Below are 25,004 nucleotides of genomic sequence, written 5' to 3'. Positions count from 1 at the left end.
GAAAATCAACAGAAAATTTAAAAATAAAACAAATCACTAGACAGGATATATTTAATCCTAACTACGTAGGTTATTTATGGTGAAATCTTAATATAATGGAGAAAACATTTGTTAAATGAATCATACTTATGATATAAATTAAACTACTAACTACTTTCCTTTTTTTCCTCTTAGGAAAGTTACTATTTATTTTTGAATCTTTTCTGCAACTCTTACAAAAGGTTTAATTTTTTGTTAAAAAAGTTCAACTTTGCTAAATACACTTTCTGTAAGACTTTTGTGAACAGAACTAAGAAAAGCCAACACTATGCCACATGCAACTTCCACGGTGCCGTGTCGCACAAGGGAAAGGACAAACACTGAGATGAGGCCTGTTTATAATGTCCCGACTCAAGCTCCCCAGGGGCCCACAGGACACATGCGCCCGGTGCAGGAGCAGGGGCACTGGAGCAGCTCAGTTTCCTACTAAATTTCCAATTAAGGTGAAAACACACTGACGTGGCCATCCCAACCAACACACAGATTAAACACTGATTCAAATGGAGACTCGGCTAATTTAGCAAGCTGTGTAAAGTTTTCCAAAATTTGATTTTGTAAGAAGAAAATGATTCTTGGATGAACTTTTTGAAAATGTTGATATTTCTTTGAAGAGAACCAAAATAGATGGCACAATAGATATTGTAATAATAAAATATGATACTCTCTAGAGGGTAGATATATGTTCTCAACTGAGAATTTAAAGTTATATATATAAGGTCTAGATTTTTGACTCAAACTTATTCAAATGATACTGAGATAAAAGAAGCATTTATCCTAATAAGAAGGCATAGCTAAGGTCAAAGGCTAAAACAATTTAAAGAATCTGAAAATAGAGAGGTAAAAAGAACTAGTAAAAAAATCTGGAGATTACTTAAAGGCTCTTTTAAGATGTTTCATGTCTTTCTTGCAGGGAAAAAAAGAAATTCTCTTTGTAAATGTTCGAGAGCTTGACATCAAACGCATCCTGCTGCTCTGGTTTTCTTCTTTTAACTATAGTCAGTCTTACATAAATATGGCGGTGCTCACTTATGTCAGTTAAACATAACTTTATATATAGAACATTGAGGTTTTCGGAACCTGGGATTCTTCATTTATGGGTTCTAGAGTGTCCAGAGACCTCCTGGAATTGTCTGCAAACATTCACATACACGAACCCACGTCCATTTTCTTGTGGAGGAGAGTCTACATTATTTTTGGCCAAGAAAGTATACTCCATAAGGAATCTGAGTCCACGACCTGTACCACTGTCCACAGGAGTCCTTAAACTCACAAACCCTGCAACAAAGTTTTCATAAACAATGTGATTTGAAGGTTTGAATTATACCTTCAATTTTGTATACGTTCCCATCCTGACTTTTCTTATTCCAAGTGATATCATCAACTTATCTTCCTCAAGTTTTAAGTCATATTCTAAGCTTTTGTATATTTCTTCTCAAGGAAGCCAAAGAACCGAAGGACGACGTCCGTGCCCTTTGGAACGCACTGACTGGAAGCAATAGAGGAAGCAGAGTGAGCTCAATGACATTATCCGGCCAGCCCTCTTGCACTGGTTTTAGAAGCTATCAATATATCCCAAAAGGTGTTTTAAAATAACCCTCTCACCTAGCAATAACAGTGTTGCAAATATTTTAAAGGGGTTGTTATTGGTGTATGACTAAAAATACATCACTCATGTCACCTTCCTGTGCTTTTGTTGGTTGGGTGTGCTCTCTTTGTCATTCACTCAGTGACCTCTCTTTGCTATGCCTCTCCTCAGTCCTGAAATAGAGCGATCTTGGTCTCCTGCCCGGTCCTGCCCCAGGGTCCCCATCCTAGATTTAAACAGTTGCAGTTCTGCATGGCTTCCTTCTGAAGTTTGCAGCGGCACAGGCTTCCCAGGAGGAGAGCTCTCTGGGGGGAACTGTGCAGATGGGCACGGAATAGGCCCATGGGGGCCTGAAGTCACACAAAGGACCAGGAACAGAGAAACCAGGAGGCAGGACTCCAGGTGAAGGCTTTCCTTTTTACCACAGTTTACATTTTGAATCACGTATTGAGGATTTTACTTTGCACAGTGAATCCAGTGTTCCTATTCCTTTATAATTGGCTTTTGGTTTAAGTAGGTACACATACTCACTCCCGCCTGCCCACATGCCTTGCTCAGGGCAACGGACAACATTCTCATACACAGAAATGTGTAAAATATACACCTTCAATTGGACAAGAGCTGTTCTTTTCCCTGCAGCCCTCTTACTTAAAAAGTAAACCACCGTCTCTTATCTTTTGTGTATATTTATTACAATAATATTTCATTAAAAGATAAAATAAGGCAAATTGTCATATATACTACTGAAAAATATAAAAAAGAATAATCATCCTCAGAAGAACTATAGCCAATAGAAATTGTTTTGTCGAAAGCGATTAACTTTGAAATATCAAATTGAGGATCTAAAACAAAGTTACTGACTTTTTCAGAATGCATCAAAACCCAGTAACATTATATTCACTAGATCTGCGAGCCTCTGCACTTTCAACCTTATTTATAATTCCTGGCTTATTCCTAAACATCTAAACTACATGCCTTCTGAATAAAAAAAAAATTCTTTCAGCTGGATAATAGTGCATGCAATATTTGCCCTGACTCCATAAAAGATAGGATTGCACATAAAGTATGGAAGGGAGAATGTTGATACTCATTGTTAGTGGACCTTAAGGACATTTTTATCTTGGCTCAGCACTGTGAGACCTTTGTTATGGGAATGGTCTAGTTGGATCTGCTGTTGGCCTACAGAAGATGGGCTTGTGAATTCATCTCCTAATGTCACTAGTCAGGGGATGGCAATGAGGATATGAAGAGGTCTGGCTATCTGGGTACAAGGCTCCTTTGAGTCTCTTTCTAAAGTGTAAAAACATAGATAACATTCAACAGGATTATTAATTATATACTGTGTAATTGCCAATCTGGTTTTTGAGTCCTCAAGTGTTCATATTTCTCCTGATATTTGATTCAGAGTAAGCAGAGATGGAGTCCACGGGACTGACAAAGCAAGAAGGTGAAGACAGCTGCTCGTCCATCTTTGCCATTTCCTTTGGACCTGACACATGGCATTCAATGAAGAGAGGCTCAGATAAAAATGTCAAAAGAGGTGTTAGATACACAGGATTGTATTTAAAGCTCAGGCAGACAAAGCGAGATGGTGTTTCAGAAGAGCATTCCCTCAGACAACCAGGGAGCTCCCAGGAACCACCACAAAGCAAGGACTGGGGAGACCTCCAACGTGGACCTTCTTTAGAATTTGTCTGTTTCTAAATCCCACAGGCTGCCTGTTTCCTGTTTTCTCTTTCACAGACTTGGCTTGTACTCAACAGAGCTTGTTAGTGTAAAGCATGCATGTGAGCTTGGCCTAGAATCTAATCTATTCATATGAGTTACTTTGTTAGTGAAAAATGTGATCAAGTCTCCCACAGCAACAGAAAACTGCCGGAAAAATGTAAGTGGGAATTTTATTGATCTAATCATACCCAACTTAAGATATCATTTTCTGAGTAATTGCCAGATAATGAATATACCTTTATATTTTATAAATAAGCCTAGTTTTTAAGACACATTGTAATGTTTGGATCTTAAGTAAGTTTAAGATTTCTCATGATATCAGAGAGCTGTTGCAGTGAAGCGACAGAGAAGACTGATTCAGTGAAACTTCCACGTATTACACCATCATTGCCATTGCATAATTTCACTTCTCAATGACTTTATTACTCTGCTTTTATTTGTATATGGTGAGCATATGAAACAACCAAAAATATAAAGGATTTGGGCAGAGGCAAAGTCTGTTGTAAGCTGAACCACCAGTCTAAGACCCTATGTATAATCAATACTGTATGGCATATAATATGTTCTATCTCACTTTCAAATACACTTGACTACAGAATTAAATCAAAGAAATAACTAGACAGAGCAAAGAGAACAAGCTTATTATCATTTTAGAATATACACTTGATAACATATTTTGAAGGGGGATATTAATCCTTTTCGAGGAGGCAGAATTTGATTTCAATAGGGAGGAATACAGTGGGGAAGACTGATTTAAAAAATACAACTTCAGTTATGTCATTCTAATTTCTCCTCTCTTCCCCATCCTCTTCTCTTTTCAGCTCCCCTCCCCTCTCTTCCCACCTTTTCTCTCTTCTCTCCTTTCTCCTGTCATTTTCTTACTCTATGGGGCATCTGCTATGTGAAAGGTCCTGCATTAAATATATGAATACACTTGGTATTCAGTGTTCAGCCAATTACTTCCTGGTGTTTTTCTGATTTGAAACTAAGAATAATAACCTGTTATTATGACCTTTCTAGAAATGAGAAAGGTCATAACAACAGTTGACAACTGTTACATAAATACTGATTTGAGGCTTGTCTGCTTTCTGGGTCTCATAATTCGACAATTCTCTTATTATTGCAGTTAGTGCAAAAATAAGTACTGTAAAAATATTGTTCCTTGATAGCACAGTGTGACGTGAATGCGAAGAAACTGTTTTATACAAGACATCATCATGTATCTCATTTGAATTTAAGATAAGTAACTGGAAACTAAATTAGCACCATCATTAGAACAGGTTTTGTGATTCCTTGAAAGACACAGCAAATGTCTTAAGAGACCCTCAAAGTACTGTAACATTTAATCGATTGCTAGGAAGCAAATTAACTGCTGCCTGTGGGCATCAACCTGCAGCCAACTGTTGAAAGCGCCACGGCGCCGGGCGAGGCAGGAAGGCTCTCTGCGCTCAAACTGCCGTCCGAACCCTGAAGCGTCACCACTTCAGCTACTAGATGGCAAAGGAGGTTCATGGCTTTTTTAAAATCATGAAACAATAAAAACTTCTCATGACTGATGTTTCATTCCTCTTTACATAAAATTATAAGGGAAATTCTTGGGAAATAAGCTATGGTTGAATGGAAGAGGATAAGAATTACATTTGAAATAGTAGCCGTCATTACTGGAAAGTACCAGAGAGAGTGCCCAGGGACCACTTACCAACGTGAGAGAAGCTGGGAAAAGGGACCGAGTTAATTTCAGGGTGAGGGCACAGGAACACGTTGAGACCTATAAATTTTTTATGAAGCAATTTTGTTACACCTGATTTGTATGTAAGTCATGAAAACTGAACTGAGTTTTCTCTCCTATGAAAGCTGGAGGCAAATTTGGCTTGAAGCCTAGAAGAACAGAGTGCTAGAGCGTTCCTTCAGATCCCCCTCTGGAAAGTTGCTTCTGTAAGTGTTACAGAAACAGCATCTTGCTTCTATCACTCTCAGTGGCTAAATGACAAGGGTTATTTTTTTTTTCACCAGTGATGTTAAATAATTCAAGTCACTACCAAACTGTGTAATGTCATTTCTGCCAAACATACCTAAATCTACCAAGATTTCTCATTAAGAGTTAAAGATTAAGCCATTAAACTACAAATCATCCGTTTATCTCCTCAATTCCAATCACTAGGATATTAATGATATATATGAAAGCTACATTTTTATATTTGCAGTCAACTCTGAGAGCTTAGCTTATACAGATTATTTCCAATCTTTTGCAACACCACCACGACGACGACCACCACCACCACCAACGACAACAAGATTCCTGCGCAATTGATATCATTTTTGTTTCTAGGGAGAAAAAAAGTGGCATAACACTCATTAGAATTAAAATCACTAATTTTGAATTCACACAAGTTTGGTTTCTCCTCTGTCACTTGGCATTGTTGGCCACAAAGCCACTGACCGCGTCAGTAATTATCCAACGATAAAACCAAACGACACTGGCACATATGTATGGTTTGTTACTTTTTTGTGTTTTAATTAAGGAGGCAAGGGTAATTGAAAGGAAAAGGAAAAATGTCAGTGCAATAATTTTAGGCTTTGATGGTATAATTTGATAAGAAGAGTAAGAAATGTGCATGATGGGATTTTGCTTTTATTGGATTTCCCAGGCTTTTCAAATGTTCTCATTTTATCGCTGGCTGCGTCAGCCCTCCTGAAAATATTGGTGTCATCAACATAATTTGTAGCATAATTACTAATTGTGATAAAACACAAGAATTATGATTTAAAAATTCCAAGAATCAGTATCCTAACTCCATTTTCCTAAGATACATATAAAATATAAAGTGGATTTGCATGCTTCAGGTCTAAGGGAGGAAGCCGGCTGAATATTCACAAAATGACAAGGAGAAAACAATTTGTGATTATAATAATGCCATGGATAATCCACACAGTGACTTACTAAATTGTGAAATTGTATTTTTAAATGCTCAATATCCAATATTTTGTTTCTCTCATAAAATATGGCTGTGATCAGATTGATATTTTTAGAGAAAACTGTATTAATTTTCTTTCTCACAAATTTCTTCCAAATTTGCTACTTTCTGGCTTTTCTTCAAATCATGTTTCTTTAGTGAAATGGAACTTTAATTAAATCTCTATAAACTCATCCAGATATGGAATTACTCTTTCTGTTAATAACCCTCAGTTTTTAATTCTCTTTTCTAGCACATTCTAAGTGGCAAAGTGGCTTTACTTCAACCTTGTTTTATCCTTGAGTTAAACTCTGGGGCCTGAAGTGCTAGTTGTATTTACATAAAATCTTTCCTGGAAGAGGCAGCACCGTGCTAACTGAGTGATCAGATTACAGATCCTTCTTCCACTTCCTTTAAACAATTTTCACAGCATTAGGCATCATAAATGTGGTTCCTGCATTTAAAAAAAGTCACTGGGATTTCTTTCCAACAACACACTTTAGAAATGTTTATTTTCACATTGTGGGTCCATCAACTGTGAGCACAGTCCTGTTGTATGTGGCGGCAGAAAACTTCACCTGAAATACCTACCAGCAGGAATCCTGGGGGGCAAAGATCCTCCCCCTGGCACTGGATGCGGGGCCTGGATGCTATTTAAAAACCCTGCCCTCAGGAAGCTGGGGCAAAACGCCTCCACCCCAATGGCCGGGAAGGATCCTTTTAAGAGATAAAAATTGGCATTAATCATAAAATCTTCTTTGTGGAAAAATTGTTGATCATTTAATTGGAACAAAACATAATCAACAAAGACATCAACCCTTACAAGGAAGCTATGAAATTAAAAGGAATGGAACACATTTTTATTCATAAATTTAAAAAATCAACCTAGTTTTTTGGAAAGAAATCTACCCTTACCTAGCTACATTTAATAAAGAAGGTTCAGAAGCATCAGAATGTTAAGATAAAATTTCTAAACCTACATTTGACACAGGGGATATAATGGAAGTCACTGATGTTGTCTATTTGCAGAATTCCCTTCTACATAAGCTATAATGTGCGATGACAACATGATAGGATGTGAGATTTTGGCCACACTGGGAGGGCAGTGCTTCACCACAGGTGGATCACTATTCGTGCGGAAAATGAACACTTTTATACCATATGGAAATTACATGTTTTTGAAATAATAGTAGGCATATCAACATACACAATTCTTAATTTGTTTTACTTTTCTATTAGGGACAAGACACGAGAGTTTGCAAAGGTAGAACCACATGCTTTATCATTTTTAAAAAGGCTATTGTGAAGCAAAGATAAAAAACAGCAAACTACTCAGAAATTTATCCATAAAATTATATAATGAATCATAGAATAAAAGAATATCTGTGCTGAAAAGGACTTGAGAGATCATCCAGTCAAAACGTCCTCATTTTACAAGCCAGCAAACTGAGGCGTGGCGTGGGGAAGGGACACCACATAAATGGCAGACTCCCAGGACAAAATCTTCCTACTATAGGTTAAAAATAAATAATGAGCCACTTCCTGTTTGGGAGATTGCTATCCTCTGAATATAAATTAGAAACCCTGCACTTTGGACAAGCAGCATTACAATTTGGAGTCTCAATGACCTGAAAGACACTACAACCATTTGGAAGGAAATTCAATACACAGGCACGATCAGTGTGTGGGCAGCACAGGTAATTGATGTGGCATCTCTAAGTTTAAATCACAAGAACATCCTAAGAGCCAGGTACCCTGATGGTGTAAGGAACACATCTCACTCGGGCCCTCTGAAGCCGCCATCGGGCCCAGCGGGTTTCGTGTGTACAGACCTGGGATCTCTCCTCCTACCCTCAGATTTAGCAAGTCCTGCAGTTTTGAAGAGACTTCACTCTGTTCCTTGACAAATTTTGCACCTAAAATAGGTTAAAATTTGAAGCTTCTTTGAACGTTGGCCAGGATTAAAGGGATCTGGTGCACCATACTCTCTATCTTGATTCTACGGAGAAAGTTGTTGATAAAGAAAAGCCAGCATTTCTAAGATCTTTGGAGGTGTCTTTATGACAGAATAAAGCTACAATGAATGTTTTAATGGGTGAGGCCCATACACCGTGCATTAGATTCAGGAAAGCACAGAAAGAAAATCATATACTGTGAACAGACTGGTTTTGTTGTTGATTTTACTGGGCTTAGGATGATTGTCCAGCAGAGCTGGAGTCCCTTAAACATTAAGAAGTCTGGCAAAAGTCCCAAGTGCTAGGCCAGAAAGTGCTCCGAGGTAACTTTCCAGGAATGGGGAAACTCATTTCTCCTTTGTTCCTGCACAGGAGATTTATCACTGAGCACAGGGTGGTGTGTGCCCACGGGCAACGTTTCCCACACACGCGTTTTCTACACTGCAATGTTTCCTCACTGTCGAGAAAATACTCATAACAAAGGAGCGTCAGCGAATACCAGGTGGGGATAATGATATCAAATATTTACAGGGCATTCTTATTTAAAGTCACAAAAGAAATGGCGATTTTACAACAGGGAAGGTAATCACAAGAATGTAAATTTTTTTATTTGCTATGAAAAACAAAAATAATCTGATTTTAGCAGATTATGGATTTACTTAAGCCAAATAATAGGAAGCCTGGTTCAAGAATACTAAATCATGAGGAAAAAGAATAACATAGACATGCATAGGAAAGAAAAAGGATATAAATGTAACTATCTTAAAGGAAATCTGAAGAAAACAAAAGCAGGTCGAGCAATGACTTTAAATACCGTTAACATGCTTCACATTTAGAGATTTTTGTCTGAGTTTTGGCTATCTTTGCCAACATTATTGAAAACTTTAACTTAGAAGAGATGTCCACTATTTTAACTCCTTGAAAGAAACTAAATACAAGTATTATTTTATCGCTACGATTACAGTGATTACTATCTTTGTTGTTGTGACAGCCAGTCATATTTAATAGCAGCTTTCTTTTCCCCAAACTTGCTGCATCATTCATAATGGGTTTGTTATGTTTCTTCACCATGGATTAAAAGGTCTTTCATCTCTTGTGGCATCTCCTCGTTAAGGAAGTGTCATTTTTGAACCTGAAGCAAACAGAAAAGCTGGTGTACACGAATACCCATTCAGCTGAGATATCATGTTATGCGATAATTATGCCTCATCATCCTTCCCCTTAAGGTCAGTCACGTCAATGAGATTGCACAAAACACCACGGCTCTAAATTTTCACAATTCAATCAGGAAAACTGAAATTACTCCTGCTTATAATTCCCTTATCTCTTAATCCACAAGAAATTAAGTTCATGAACATTTTGAGATTTGATATTAAATAATTTTAGTCTGCTTTGCCCTATTGCTTAAGTTGCTGATTCTCTCTGACTTTTTTTTTTTAAGTAATTGTGGAATTTATTAATTATATTGTAGCTGAAGAAGAAATAACGTCTAATATCTGTAGCAGGAGAAATACAAATTTCCGCAAGTATTTTGTTTTAGTTAGATTCAGTAGACTAAGTATTTATTAATAAAAACTAGATTTTTATGTGAGGAGAGCATCCCTCCAGCCATTACAAGCTTGAAATGTAAGATGTGTCACTTACACACTCTTCTAAATCTCAAATACCTGAGATTCCAGTTTATTAACGATCCTGAGTTGGTGAGTTAAAGAGAGACCAGAATGTGACTTTAGCGTTATATTGCCTCCAATACTGAGTTGCCAGATCACTGGGCGTCCTGTATTTTTATTTGCTAAATCTGGCAACCCTACCCTAATATAATTTCAAACACTTATGGAAATCAAGCAGACGACAGACGCTCTTGACTGCTGGTCTAAGGTAAATTAACCTAAGTCACTGGCTGCAGAGTTGGAGATCCATCTGTCTTTCCTCAGCTCAGTGGTTCTAATGCCCTTAGGAGCATTCAAATTATGACTGGGGAAAGACTCTACTGGTGTTTAGTGGCAGGGGGTCAGGATGGACGCCAAAGGCATTGCAATAAGTGGTGTTCTCCCTGAACAAAGGAGAATTCTCTCTCCAGATGCTAGTAGCACCCACTGAGAAACACGGTACTAGAGGTAAGGAATCTTTAAAAAATGGTTGCTGGTCAAGGGGTCATATAATGAGACCACAATGTGAAAAAGCAGAAGTGGACATGCCTGCATTTTGACATCTGGTTTGATCAGTTGTTGGAGGGTTCTGATTACTCAGATTATCTGCAAGTAATCTGGTCTGTAGAGTAACCAGATTTTAAATAATTGTAATAAAATAGATTTAACACAAACTCTAGGAAACAACTGAAATAACTCTATAATGATGTACCTGAAGGATAACTTTTTATGAGACTTGAAATAACTTTACATTGGAAATTAGGTATCATTAAGAATTTGTGTAAAAGATGACAAACTACGACTTTAAACTCTTTGTATCTCAATTTCCTCATCAATAAAATGAAAACAACAACCTGCCCTACCTCATGGGCTGTTTGTGAGGATTAAACAAAAATAAATGATCACAAATATAAGACAATATTATTAAACAGTCCTAATGCTTTAACAAAAGAAACATCTTTAGATGAGAAAGTGAAATAAAGATTGATTAAATTTTCTAATGCAGACCTAACCCCCACACACATACCCAAAACCCTAATAGAAGAAACCCCTTCTTTGAAGATTACATATCAGTCATTTAATTTTGCCCAAAAGGTTTACTAGGGGCATCATCCCCACAGTATGAACTTTTGAGACATGACTCATTCCCACTGTTTCCATTGGGGTGTATTTCTGCAGACATCCCGTCTGATCTATGTGAGGACGAAGAATACACAGGCCTCAGCAAACACACACAAGTTGGAACTGGAAACTTAAAATGCATGCACACTCGTGTTAAATAAACTGTAAATAAAATATAATTTTCCCTGTGGAAGGTGCTCAAACATTTTTGTTGTTCGAGGTGTGTGATCAGAGAATTTTGGAAATCAGTTGTTTAAACAATAAAACAGTGAGAAAAATGCTAAAGTATTCATGAAGTAAATAATTACTTCAAGAGCTTGAACAATTGGGGCAGGGCCTTGCTTTCACCTGGTCCAAGGCAATGATCCCAGAAGACCACTCTGCTCCTTACACGGAGATTCTCAGCCTCAGACGTAAAGTATGTAACAAGGCCCAAGTGAGCACATAGAATATGGAAAATCCATGTCTTCCACTCCTAAAATGAGTTCTCTGTCAATTACAATATGAATGCAAGGATGAGCTAATCTGATCTAAAAAGAGATGACAAAATCTCAGGGCAGAGTATTAAAAATATGGATTTACACTTGTATCATAGCAAATCTGGCCCTAAAAAATACACTGAACTTACAATCAGACATTAAATTGATAAATTTTGTGCTATTAATGTATAAAATGAATATTCAAATTTGTTTTGTCTTGTTTTGTTTTTTGCTGTAGAAGATTCACCCTGAGCTAACATCTGTGCCAGTCTTCCTCTGTTTTGCATGTGGGTTGCTGCCACAACATGGCTGATGAGTGGTCTAGGTCTGCGCCTGGGATCTGAACCTGGGAACCCCAGCTGCCGAAGTGGAGCATGCTGAACTTAACCATTAGGCCATGGGGCCAGCCCCTATTTCAAAATATTTTAATTTCATTCCTTTTATTTTACATTTTGTGTGTTTTATAATAAATATAAAAACATAATACAGTAAAACAGGAGATATATATGATGTACATAAATTAGTATTCATATAGTAGAAAGTTTTGGCTCAAACACATTTACCGACAGGAATGTGACTAAAAATTTGGAGAGCTGAGGATTGAGTACGTATGCATTCAGAGCAGGGATCATTTCTTCATTCTTAAGGATCCAGCATCGGGTTCTGTAACTGGCACATGGTAGCCACTCCATAACTCTGTGGTTGTGATTAATGATGGCACCTCTGAACTACAGGATGAATAAATTCAAAGTTCAGTGACAACAGTCTGTTAAACCAAATGCTCTGCCAAGGGCTTTTTTCCCTGACAAATGCTCACTTCTGAACTTTCAAAGATCCTCTCCTTCACTATCTATTTATACATATGCCTATCTGTCTGTGTATCTATCTATCTAATTTTACTTATCCTTTCTCTGTTGGACTGCGTGGGTTTCCCTCCACTCGTGTTTTCTCTCCTATGTGCCTCTCCCTCCTTTCTCTGTTATAGTAGTTTATAGTATTACACACGCTGTCCTCCACTGAGAGAAGTAAAAGAAACCATAGGCCCATTATGTTTGTTTGAGCATACGCTGCCTAGTTTTCTGCGAAGGTAGATACTGCGAAGGTAGATAATGCCTCAGACTCCAACAGTTACATCACCATTGAAGGAAGACCAGCAACAATAAGAGGAGCTGTTCACATGTAAGGTATCGGAAGAATGCATCTTTTATCCCAGGGACCATTATTTTGGGTCTCTTTACATAATAACATGCAGTCTAGGAAAGACTAAGCCTCTCTGCCTCGTTCAGTAGAGAAAAGATTCCCGCCTCATTTTGATGCATGCGGTGGGCCAGCAGGGAGCCCAGCACGGTCTCCTCTGACTTGATCAGAAAATGCATGGAGAAGGGTTTCAATAAATGCAAGTTGAGTAGGTGAATAAATAAATGATCAAATAAAAAGTGACAAATTGCTCCTTAGGCAAATATCTTGCTAGGATCTAAGGAAGTACTCTGCCTGCTCAATTGCTTCCTAGGCCAATAGCAGCTTTCTAATGGCTCTATGAGAGTTAATTTTCAATTAGGCCTACAATGTGAAAGAGAACTATTCCATTCATGAATAACTCATTCATTTATCCTTTCATACATTCATAAACGTATTCATTTATTCAGTAAGTATTTATTGAAGCACCTATTTTTTTTCTTGGCACTATGACACACATTCCTAGCACAGAAATAGGAAATCAGATAATTTTTGATAGGACACTATTATTTTCAGCAAGTAATTCTAGCTAAGCCAAGCCAAAGACGCAATTACAGAATTTTGCCCATTTCCTAAATTCTTAAAAATGGAAATATGCCTACAATTAAATTAGTATTTTCCTCTTTAGCTACATGTACAGCTAATCTCCATGCAGATTCTTCAACACCAAATACAATTAAAGCTCACGCAACAATTACTGTTTTGTTTTCGACGTTTTTTTATCCTTCAGGTCACTGCAATATGAATTTTACGGATTTCTCATCTTTTCGTTGTTCAATAGGTCACAATAAAAGTAATGAAGCAAAAATGGCAGTTTCATGGCTAGATTTTTATGAGTTATTTCTTCAGTGCTTTTAAAAGGAAATTTTTAGCTTTCCCTGAATTATTTTTAAACTTGTAGGATATGTATGATAAAATTATGGTTGCTACAAATTATTTTTTAAAGCAAAGATAATTTAAATATTTTGCAAATATTTATCTCTTTAGCAAAGAGAATTTAAATATTTTGAAGCTGGTTAAGAAGACATTTATTGAAAAATAAATGTTAATTTGCATTTAAAATAGAAGTTCCTTGACTTTTGAAAGTTCCTTGACTTTCTTCATCCGTAAAATGATGGACTAGAACTTCCCTCTGTTGTCTTTAAGCTCTAAAAGTCTCTTTATGTAATTTTTTATTTCATTTGTCACATTAAATTAAGCTTATATTTTCCCCAAATGTGGGTTATATCCAGTGGTCTCACCTATGTTTATATTCGCTGGGACTTGGAATCTCAATTACCAAAAAAGTGTCCTGAACAATTCAGCCACCGCTCATGGGTCCATCGGCTTTAGTGGTGAAAATGCCCAGGCCCAAGGTCGGGCAGGACTGTGAATTCTGACTCTATCGTTTGCTAACTGGTGATTGTTGGATAAGTTATTTACCTTCTCTGATACTTAGTTTCTTCATTTGAAAAATAGAGCTAATAATAAGCATGTCACTTATATTGGTTTATTGTGGATGACATGGGAAGTGCCTAGGAGTGGCTGACAGTATGTGTCCAATAAATGAGGGAGAAATATTTCTCCTCCTTGATTCCCTACCCTGGACCCACCTGTCCTATCTCCACACTTACATGATGTTTTCTCCACCTGGAAGGCCCTTCTTGCCTTCGGGCCTCTGTCAAAAGATGCCCGACACACCGGGGAGGAACTCCAGCCCCCGCTCCTCTGCGTCCCCGTAAAACCTCAGTTGCTATAATGAGGGCAGAACACTATCCGGGACAGTATTTACTTGCTGACTATTTCACGGTACCAAATTCACATGCCTTTAGGAGCCCGGGAGGTGCAATAAATAAGCATAGCATCTTGGTGACAAAGGCATTGAGCCAAACTGAAGGGCGAAAGTTCTGGTTAAGGACAGGGAATTCAAATGTTTTAAAGAACACTGTCGAAATCAAATAAAACACTCCTCTAAGCTGAATTCAGCCTGTGGGTGCCACCTGGTGACTTCTGGCTTATGGGTGTGTCTCCCCCACCAGACGGGGCCCCTCAGAGCAGGGGTGAGCCAGGTGCGGTTTACTCTCCTTGCGTGCCCCATCCCAGAGCCTGCCCGTGGTAAGGGCTCCATGTGATATTTATCGAGTTGAATTAAAGTCATCTTCATATGAATAGTTCGAAGGTAATTTGACTTTATCTGCACAAATAACAGACTGAGTTTTCTCAATATCAGAGCTTTTAAAACCATGTACACTCTAATAATATCAATATCCTCAAAACTGTGCACAATTATAAAATTCAACGAGATTTATGTTTTTCCACTTTAAATGCTTATGAAGAGTCAGTGTTTAGGAATCACAAACAGACTAAAATTCTAAAAATTCTAAGATTCTAGAGTTCTTTTGTCTAAGACGTGGGAAGGGGCGCTGAACTTGAAAAGCACGCCCTCCTGACGGAGCACCACACGGGGCCTTGGTTGGCGGACCTCTGCCCAGCCTTTTCATTCTGGGGTCAGACTTTTAAACTATATGATCTTTAAAAAATGCTTTTACACCTCAGGTGCCAAGGAGTCAGCCAAGGAGTCAGCCAAGGAGCTGTTAAGCAGCACTTATCAATGTGTATGAGAGCTAGATCTACTTAGCTTCACAGCTGGTGTGCTGTGTATTGAATGTTTATGAACTCTGGGTAGATCGGCCACATTATTAAAGGGAGGTTTGCACCTTTAGCACACTGGAGAAAGAGGTCATGAAGCAGTCTGCACCTGCCTCTTCGTAATTTTCTGAGGTTGCCTACAGACCAGACTGACCATTCATTGCTAGAATGTCCTGCTGTCAGGCACATCACACTGTTGCTGTCTCACAGACAACGTATGAAAGAAGATATTCTGGATTTAGTTTCACTTCCGGATATTGATGATAACAACCTTGGCAGTGCTATCTACAAACAAATGTGTTAATACATACCAAGCATTTCTCATTTGAGGATAAGATATTTAAATTTCTTTCAAAGTTTTGTTAGCTTTTTTTAGGTAAGAATGGTACCCATTTGGCATCTCTATGGTGTGGATTGGATGGCAGGATAGTTTGATTTAGTAATTATCATTTTGAAGTTTTGGTCTTGAAAATAATCAGGGAACACAATTAGTCTTGAAAATAATTGACAGCAGCCAACAGAGAACACAACTAGTCAAGACCCCAATGACTTTACACCAATTCTGGTACCATAAATGTCTCATGGGGTGGCACCGTAATGATAGTGGTGGTGGCAAAGACATGTCCACTTGTCCAGGTAGCCATCTTCTGCCTGAGGCAAGCATGTGGGGTCTGCTTCCATGCCCCTACTGCAACCAGGCATGGCAAGCACACTTAGGTGGACACCTCCCTGAGTCCTTCCAGTTCAGATCACGTCACTCCTCAGTTAAAAGATTTCAGAATCTCCCTACTGATGAGCACAAACCCAAGACAGAATGGCTTCAAAATCCCTCACTTTTTGCTCTGAACACACTAGAACATTCATTGTCATTCTCATGTGTTGCTCATTCCTTCCAGCACAAAGTGAGATGTCTATCTCGGCCTGACCCACTCGAAATGCCCTGCTCAAGTACCACCTCTTCTAAGAGGCTTTCCATTTCGCCACTGCTGGCAGAATCCTGCCCTCATCTCTGCTGTGTCAGGAGGCAGCAAGTTGGTGCTGGAGTCAAAAGGATCCAGTTTCAGGACCTAGCTGTGCCATGACTTGCTGAATGACTGTTCACAAGTCACTTCAACTCCCTGAGGCTCAGTTCCCATTTTGGTGACATGTGGAAAATAGTGTGTTACGAGGACAGTTATACAGGAGTGTCTACAGATGCCCGGCATTCAAGTAGGTCCTCCCTACCTCCTTTCTTGTCTCTTCCCCCCTCACGTGTAACACAATTACCTTTTGCCTGGTAATGTAAATCTTTCTGCTCATAATGCACCTTACAAGTTCCTTGAAGAGTTTCTTTTTTATTTATTTAGAACAGAAATCAGTATGGTATGTTGCATATGGGGTCAATTGTGAAGGTAACTTTTCAAAACAGGAACTACAAAGCATATCCATGTCTTCTTGTTGGTGACAATGTTACTAACGGTTTGGACAGCGACTTCTAAGGGTGAAACGACAAAAATCCATGCAACTTGTTTAGCAAGTTAGTCAAAATATCATTAGAGTCATATAAACGTTATGACATGTAAAGCCACTTTCCTTAGCTCATGTGTTCTCTCATTCCTAGACAGACAGACAGACACTGAATGGCACTAATGGCCAGACATGGGGCCTCCACACGTCTGCTTCTTCATTTCTTTCAGTTTGGCATCTGTGCCTCTCATTTACATATTTAAGGAACAAAGAGAGAGATCTTGAGGGCAGAGCAATCTGAACAGTTTAAGACCAAAACAAAAGTGAGCACAGAGCTGAGATGAAGTTCTGTGAGGGGAGAGACTGACTCAGCATTCCTTCTCTGTGGGCCTAACTCTCTTAAACATGAGCCAGCAAGTTCCACGTCAACTGTGGCCTGGAGCCAACTAATAACAGCTAGCTGGGCTCTAGTTTCAAAGACCTTCATGAGTGTGAAATGGGTTTGAAAAGAGTCAGGCATTATCCAGTTTAATGTATGTTTTAATTTTTATTGAGGCAATTCCTTTTTTTAAGCTTGATGCCTTTGAGGACTATATTAATTGAACTCTCAGGTCTGATCTGAGGTAACACTCTTCCTGACAATAAGGGAGAAAATGGGAACAGAGTCACATAAGCCTGATTTTACTACTCTTAAGCCACAGAAACTAGGCATGTCAAGATTGCCTGAAATAATGTCTCCATTGCAATCTTCCAGCCCCTTGCTCTGCCCCCACTTTCGCTACTGTTTACCACCAGGCTGTGCTTGGAAGGCCATTAGACCAAGTTCAAAATGAGGAACCAGGCACATTCTGTTCTGTGAGAACTGTTGAAGGAGATTCATAGATTTTATAAGGAGAAAAAGTGAGAAAAAGAGAGCTAGCAGGCGGTGTTCACTGTTGAAAATGTCCCTATTAATGTATTCTTCAGAGGTAGTTCCAAGACAATTTCAGACGCTTATGTCATTAGATCACTGGTTCACTTAACGTACATGCTTTTTATTACATTTTAAATACTGGCTTGGATGTAGATTTGGGTAGTGTGCTAAAATGTTCTGCTAGTGGTGGTGAATGATTATAGCTTCTTGGATATAGCGACAGTGAGAGAAATGGCAGCTCCTGACATGATCTATGTGGAGGGGAGAACATTTGGAAGCAGTGTGAGTGCATTTATTTCTGCGTGGGCTCTTTGGGCACCCAGCCACTTTCAAAGCATTATTTAACAAATTATGGCACCACAAAAAGGATTTTATGCTCTGGATCTTAGTTTTCAAAAGAGGAACCAATAAATGTCTGCAGTTAATATCTAAGAGAAGAACAGGACTGAGTTAAATTAAAAGGACGTTTATATTTGCCAGCTAAAAATAAAAACTTACTGCTTTCAAAGCATTACATTCAATTTTATTGCTATTTAAATTGAGTCATTTTGTGTACACATTGTTGCATTAATATGCAAAGAGAAAGATGCTTGTTTACTGATACATTTAAGGGGCCACATCATCTTACTACACAGTGATGAGTTTATCGCCACATTTTACAGTTTCAGAGTTTAGGGAACAATCATGCACTTTCATTTATATTCAATTTATAAAAAATCCCCACAAAACAGCCCTCTCATTTACCCTTTAAATACTGGCACAGGTGCTCTTAGATGAAACTAATGACTGTGCAGTCTTATCGTCTGAGGCTGTGGGTAAACACCGTGTCACATGAATCACCCTGAGCATCAATGAGGTTGGGCCAGTGGAGAACTGGGGTGATGAAACTACTCCCTGGAAGAAAGCTGTTTGCCCATGTGAGGCAAATTTAGTGCGTGGGACGAGGTAATTTACTAAACGGGACCCTGGAAGAATTGATTCACTTCAGCTGAGAGAGCAGTTGGCTCCGACTCCATCACTGAGAGCTGCTCATTCACACTCAAAGGCATATAAATCTCAAATGGAATGTTCTTCAATTGGGTGCATATAACTCTGGGGTAACTGGATACGGGGTGGGGAAGATAGAAACGAGTGAGGACTAATTAGGGAGCCCCATTTAAACTTCCTTTCCAAATCACATTTGCACAGCACTGAATGACCGTGACCTAAGGAGACGAAGTATTTTCAGGAAACAAAAAAACAAGCATCATTGCTTAACTGTAACCGCAAAGTCTGAGTGGAGAGCGTCCCAAAAAGTTTGTATTTAAGGGTAGATTTAACTATAATCTAGCAAAATGTATTTATAGGAAAGAATGGCTGGCAAAGATAAACACTGGACAGTGGAATAGGCTTGTCAAGAAATAACAATGAAGGGGAGATAGATTTTTGGGTAAATGAGACATATAGATCAAAGAAAAATGGTTGCAAAAAGATAAAGCTTTATGTTTGTGTGCATATATGTGAGTGTGTTTATAAAGTATTGATTTACCAAACTTTTAGCACAATCTCAAACAATGAACAAATGTATGACTTTTTCATTCTGTCTTAAATGAAAGAAAAAGTTTTCCTGAGATTTTTTCCTTTGATTTATAATGTGTATCTTATGAAAAAACTTAACAATCTCCACTATGTGAAAATACCCCATATTAAACAACTTTTAAAGACTATCATGCTTACAGCACAAGCTGGGTATCCCACAGAAGGAACCACCTCAGTTCACACTTGATGACAATGCAGGTCCTGCCTCTCTAGTCATGATCTGACTTCATGGTGGCAGAGACTGACTGTGGCCCACCAGCAGCTATTTCCTTCTTCCAAGTTTCAGAACCCCTGATTTTGAGCTGGCACATGCTGGCCAGAATAAAAATGATATTTTACTAGCCTCTTACGTATCCGGATAAGGCTGTGTGACCAAGTTCTGACCAGGCAGTGTAGGGGGAAGTGACCCCAATGGAGGAAAGATGACCATGTTTACTCTTTCCTCCTTGAAGCATGGAGCTTAAGCAGCCATCCTGGGCAATGCTCCGAAGATAGCCACTCAAGGAAGGAGCCTGGGTCTTCGAGAATCATGAAGCTATCCTACCAGGCATAGATAGCTTACCCCTGGATGTTGTTTTTTTGGGAGAAATCCATTGCTATTTGGGCTTTTCTGTCACTTCCAATAGAATCTAACCATAAAGTGATAGTTTGATTTGTCCCTCTTAACATGCCTGGTCCCAGAATTAACTGCATCTATACCTTATGCTAACTTCATCTCACACTTTGAGTTTGAAATAGCATTCATAGTTATCATTTTGGCTATTCTAGACTGCTCTTCCATATCTCTACCATTAGATGTAATTTCTTTGAGGCCAATATCATGGGATCTTGTTCGCTGTATCCCCAGCCCTTAAAAACTGATGAATGGCGGAATGAATCTTTCTTAACAGATATTTTCTACCATTATTTCAAAATAAACCTTTTTCTTTTGACAAGGATGAATTCTGATTAACAAATGCAAATATCCCATGGGTCGTTTCTAACCTAATTTTAATTCTAAACCTAGTTTTATACATGAGTGATTCTTTATTTTCATCTTTCAACAGTAAAGCAAAGTATATAGATTAAAGATGGTATAATTTGAACTTACAAAAACAAGTAGTCTGCATGAATTGAATTATTTTTCCACTTAAGTTCTATAACTTTGGGATAACTTGAGGGCAAAAAGTACTATTGACCCAAAGAATCCAAGCTAGTCAAGATGTACATGTCATCTTGTACTTAGATGTACTCAGTCGCATAAGATGTACTTAGAGCATTCTGACCAAAGGCCAAAGTTCGGGCTTCCACCTGAACGTTAGCTGGTCAGGGTGGCTGGTGAGAGAGATGGAGGGAAGGTGGGAGGGCTACAACTCCTTAGTGGATGAGCTTGACAAACTTTCTCCCACATCGATAGCATACCTGCCACAGGTAGATGTGGCTGTTCCCTGGATTACTCAAGGGAAAAATCCACCGAACAACTTTTTGTGGAATCTAGAAATTTCCTGAAACTTTATAGAAACTTTATAGAAATTTCCTACATACTTTTTCTGCTAATAACGTATCCTTTCCTCATCTTTTTAACCAAGTTAACTCCTAGTCATTCTTCAAGACTCTTGCATGTTACGTCCTCTAGGAAACCTTCTTTTATCCTTATTGTTTTTTCGATAGTGCCAGTGTGCTTACTGTGAGTTTCATTCACTTATTTATCACATATTACTGCACTCAAGTATTAATCAGCTACTTCTTTGTCACTTCTACTAGACTTATATTTCTTGGAAGTAGAGACTGTGACTTCTATTAGTATCCTATTAGCTGCTCAATACATGCTTGTTGATTGAACGACTCTATAAGTTCAGTCTTTAGGATAGATATTAAAACCATTCCTCTAGGGGCTGGCCTGGTGGTGTAGTGGTTGGGTTTGCGCACTCTGCTTTGGTGGCTGGGGTTCATGGGTTCAGACCCTGGGTGTGGACCTACACACAGCTCTTCAAGCCATGCTGTGGCAGCATTCCACATACAAAATGGAGGACGACTGGCACAGAGGTTAGCTCAGAGACAATATTTCTCACACACACACAAAAACAACCAAAAAACCACTCCTCTATTTGATGATAAAATTTGGATCTCTCCAAGAGGAACCTGCAATTCTTTGTCAAATTAATTAAACAAATACTTTCTTTTAAGCTGCTTAAAAAGAAAGAGGGTGGGGGCTGGCCTGGTGGCGTAGTGGTTAAGTTTGCATGCTCCACTTTGGCGGCTCGGGGTTTGCAGGTTCAGATCTCAGGTGTGGACCTATATACTACTCATCAACCCATGCTGTGGTACTGTCCACATATAAAACAGAGGACTATTGGCACAGATGTTAGCTCAGGGACAATATTCTTCACCAAAAAAAGAGAAAGAGGGTGAAGCGGTCTTGGTCTACATTACATGATAGGTTAATAAATAAAATGAAAGAAAAATATTATGGCTGTCATTCAGGCATGGGATCTTAGAACTGAAGAGAGCCTGTACATGCTGGACATTCTTTTACTATTCTACTTGCATCTCTGCGACTATGCTATGTGTCAGTCTGTTTCATTTTTGGGCTTTCCTGGTCAATAAAAAAATCAGTAAAAAATTTGTCTGCATGAAGCTTCCATACAATGGTCTTAAATAGTTGCATGTGACAACACAAATGGTATCTGGAGAGACCGATTATTTTCCCTTCCATTTTCTCCTTACATCTTTGAGTGCAGGATAAAAATATCTTGATCTATCAGACACATTTAAAAGTCTCACCATCCTGGTTACCCGACTGTTGGAAAAAATATGCTTTGCTATTGTTACTTTTAAAATGCGTCATCTGGAACTGGTCACAGTACACAAGACACAGACTATAAAAGGACTCTTTCATTCCTTAAATATGGTCCTTTTCTCATATCAATGGAACCTAAAACGGAGTCGGCTTTTATGTAATAGCCATGTCATGGTGCTATCTATTATTGAACTTGTGGCCAACCAAAATCCCTTGGTGTTTTTCAGTTGACCTGCATCAAAGCCTGACTCTATTTAATACAATCTAAAAGCACACTGCTTTATATTTATTCTTTTCAATTCCTCTTGCTTGTTTTGGCCCTTGTCAAGCATATTGAATTCCTTGTACACAAGTAAGAAAAAGATTAAGATCCTCATCAACACTCTCCATCCTTTAAGTAGTCCCACAATTTACAAACCAAGTCATCGGGAGGCACAGTTATTCAACAGAGACACCGATGCTACCAAAAAGCTACAGTAAGAGTTTGATATTATTCTTTACTCAGAAACTTGACTGTTTTCTTGCCTCATACTTAGCTCAGCAGTGTCACACACACAGCGGTGCAGTGTAATCTATCTGTATTTTGTTATGAAGATGTGGGAAGAAAGTAGATTTAACCTGACGTAATTAAAGAGCATGAGCTTCGGGGTCAGACAGACCTGGATTCACATCTCGACTTTGCTACCTACACTGTGTGATGGACCTACAGTTCTCACTGTGTGAGAGGGAATAAGTTGCTTCACAACTCTGAATTGAACTCCATTGTGAAATGGGGAAAATAATAGTAATTAGCTTTGTGGTGTTTGTGAGAATAAGTAAAGCTACACGTGAAAATGGACAGCATTGTGTCTGGCACAGAGCAGGCCTACAACAGGCAAATAAGATCACATCAGGAAAGTTGGTCTCTCCTGAGCCAGCTATACAACAACATAGAGGAATCCTAAAATAAAAAATATTTCATACCTTTATACTTTCCTAAGTCTTAAAATCTGAGGACCAGAAGGCCAAGAACCACAGGGCTATCATTAACTGTGATTACACTCGACTGCGTGGTTAATGTCTTAGACTACCATGAGCGCCTTATAATCCAATAAGCATATACCAGCCTAAAACAAAATCAGAAAACAGGAAAAAGAGTAACTAAGGGATTAGAGTTTAAGCTGACACAGGCATTAATTAGAACCCTGTAGACTTTTGGTCCAAGAAAGCTTCTACTTTAGATAAATTGCCCAGATTAAAAGGAAAGCTTGCATATAATATGCATAAAATGCTGACTGAAGGAAAAAAGTAAAACTGGATCAAAATAACTTTATGATTTCATGGATAGAAAGTGGCCATAGAGGTGTCCTGAAGGGCTATAGGGCTCTCTCCATTGCAATGGTGGGTCTGCATCCAGAGCTCTTTTGCGAGCAAGTTTCATTGACCTTCCACATTTGACACTGACCTTGACGCTTATAAATGCTGCAGGGCTTGGCAATTAGTCCTTAGTGAACTGAGAATTCACTTCTTTGTAGGTTCTTAATGTTTCATCTCAATTAAAAACTATTTAACAGCAAATTTATGGTGAGTCAGAGTAACAGAAAAATTGGGGTCTAATGTGTGTCTGTTGTGTAGTGTAAAATAGAAGTAAGAGTTTTATTATAAGTTTCAAGATGTACTTTCTTTTGGTCTTAGGGAAATAAGATTTATGACTTACATGTAATTTTTGTCCTTTGAAGGTTACATCATAATGAAATAATAAGAAAAAATGGCATTTGAGATGATAATGCAATAGCCAGGTCACTGAGAGAGTGACTTTTCTAAAAGAATTTAGCTTGCAAGTCAGCTGCAGAATCCATTAATTAGCACTTAAGTTTTGGAGAAATTACCTGACATATGCAATTGCTTCAAAAGGCTTTTAACTTTAGAACCTTTTTAAAAAGGAGTGTTTTCCTCTTGAGGCTTCTTTGAGCCGACCCCTACAATCTCGTTTCTGCCATGTTACCCCGGGCCCTCACTACTCTGAATTTTGACTCTGTAGTAGGAGGCTAATTGGTCCCTCTGCTCTCCTCTTTCCTATTAGGGTTTATTGAGTTCCTGGGCCACCCTGGCAGCAGTATTTTGTAACAAGCAAGATGGCTACCCCAAATGACATGTCCCTACTGTGACACATGTGAGATGTTTATATATGATGACATAATTTGACCTGGGTTCTGCCCACCACATGCTGATTTGGTCCATCCCAGACTCTACTCTTGAATTTAGACTTTTAGTTTCAAACTTTTTCCTGATTCTATATATGCACTATTTTCATTTGACCTTTCTCTTGCTGACCCTTCAGCTCTTAACAGAATCTGAAGATGACTTCTCTGCTGCCACATTCTGGCTTCTAGACTCTACAATTGCTGGTGGAAGGAGATTATTTCCTTGAAGTCTGGCCTGAATTTAAGCTCTAGTTTATTCTGGCAGTTTTGCACAATATCCCTTTCAGGAAGAATTGCCATCTTTCTATTCTTCAAAACTTTCTAATCTTCAAAAGTTTTTCTAATCTTAACCACTTTCTATAACATTTTGGGTAGGGTTAAAACAGCACCGTTGAGCATTGAAGGCTCTCCATAGTGTGATCTAACACATCTTTCCAGTTTATCTCCTGATTCCTCCCCACAGAAACCTAAGGCTTAAGGTAGACCGAGTGCACCCATCTCCAAAACACAGGTGTGCTCTGGTCCTGTCCCTCTGCCCACGCTGCTCCCCACCTAGGATGCCTTCCATTCCCCCTCCTTGCCTGTTCAAATCCCAGGTACCCTCTCACTCCCAAATCATGCCTCTTTTTCTCCGTAAAGTTTTCCTGACCACTCACTTCTACGAGCCCCTCACATTCGTATTTGTATCACAAATTTGTTTTAATTTATTTATTCTTCTACTTACTACAGA

The 25,004-nt window shown here is 38.6% G+C and overlaps 1 protein-coding gene across 1 annotated transcript in view; it reads right to left on the bottom strand.

The window, feature by feature from the left end:
• Positions 1-25,004, bottom strand: part of EPHA6 (EPH receptor A6) — a 721,750-nt gene that overhangs the window by 135,264 nt on the left and 561,482 nt on the right. Inside the window, exon 11 of the mRNA XM_046658947.1 lies at positions 6,898-7,023. Coding sequence (XP_046514903.1) covers positions 6,898-7,023 — 126 coding nt within the window. The remainder of the gene's footprint in view (positions 1-6,897; positions 7,024-25,004) is intronic.

This window comes from Equus quagga, chromosome 4 (assembly GCF_021613505.1).
Source record: "Equus quagga isolate Etosha38 chromosome 4, UCLA_HA_Equagga_1.0, whole genome shotgun sequence".
Taxonomy (NCBI): domain Eukaryota; kingdom Metazoa; phylum Chordata; class Mammalia; order Perissodactyla; family Equidae; genus Equus; species Equus quagga.
The sequence above is the reverse complement of the archived record's forward strand: the minus strand, read 5'-3'. Positions and strand labels throughout refer to the sequence as shown.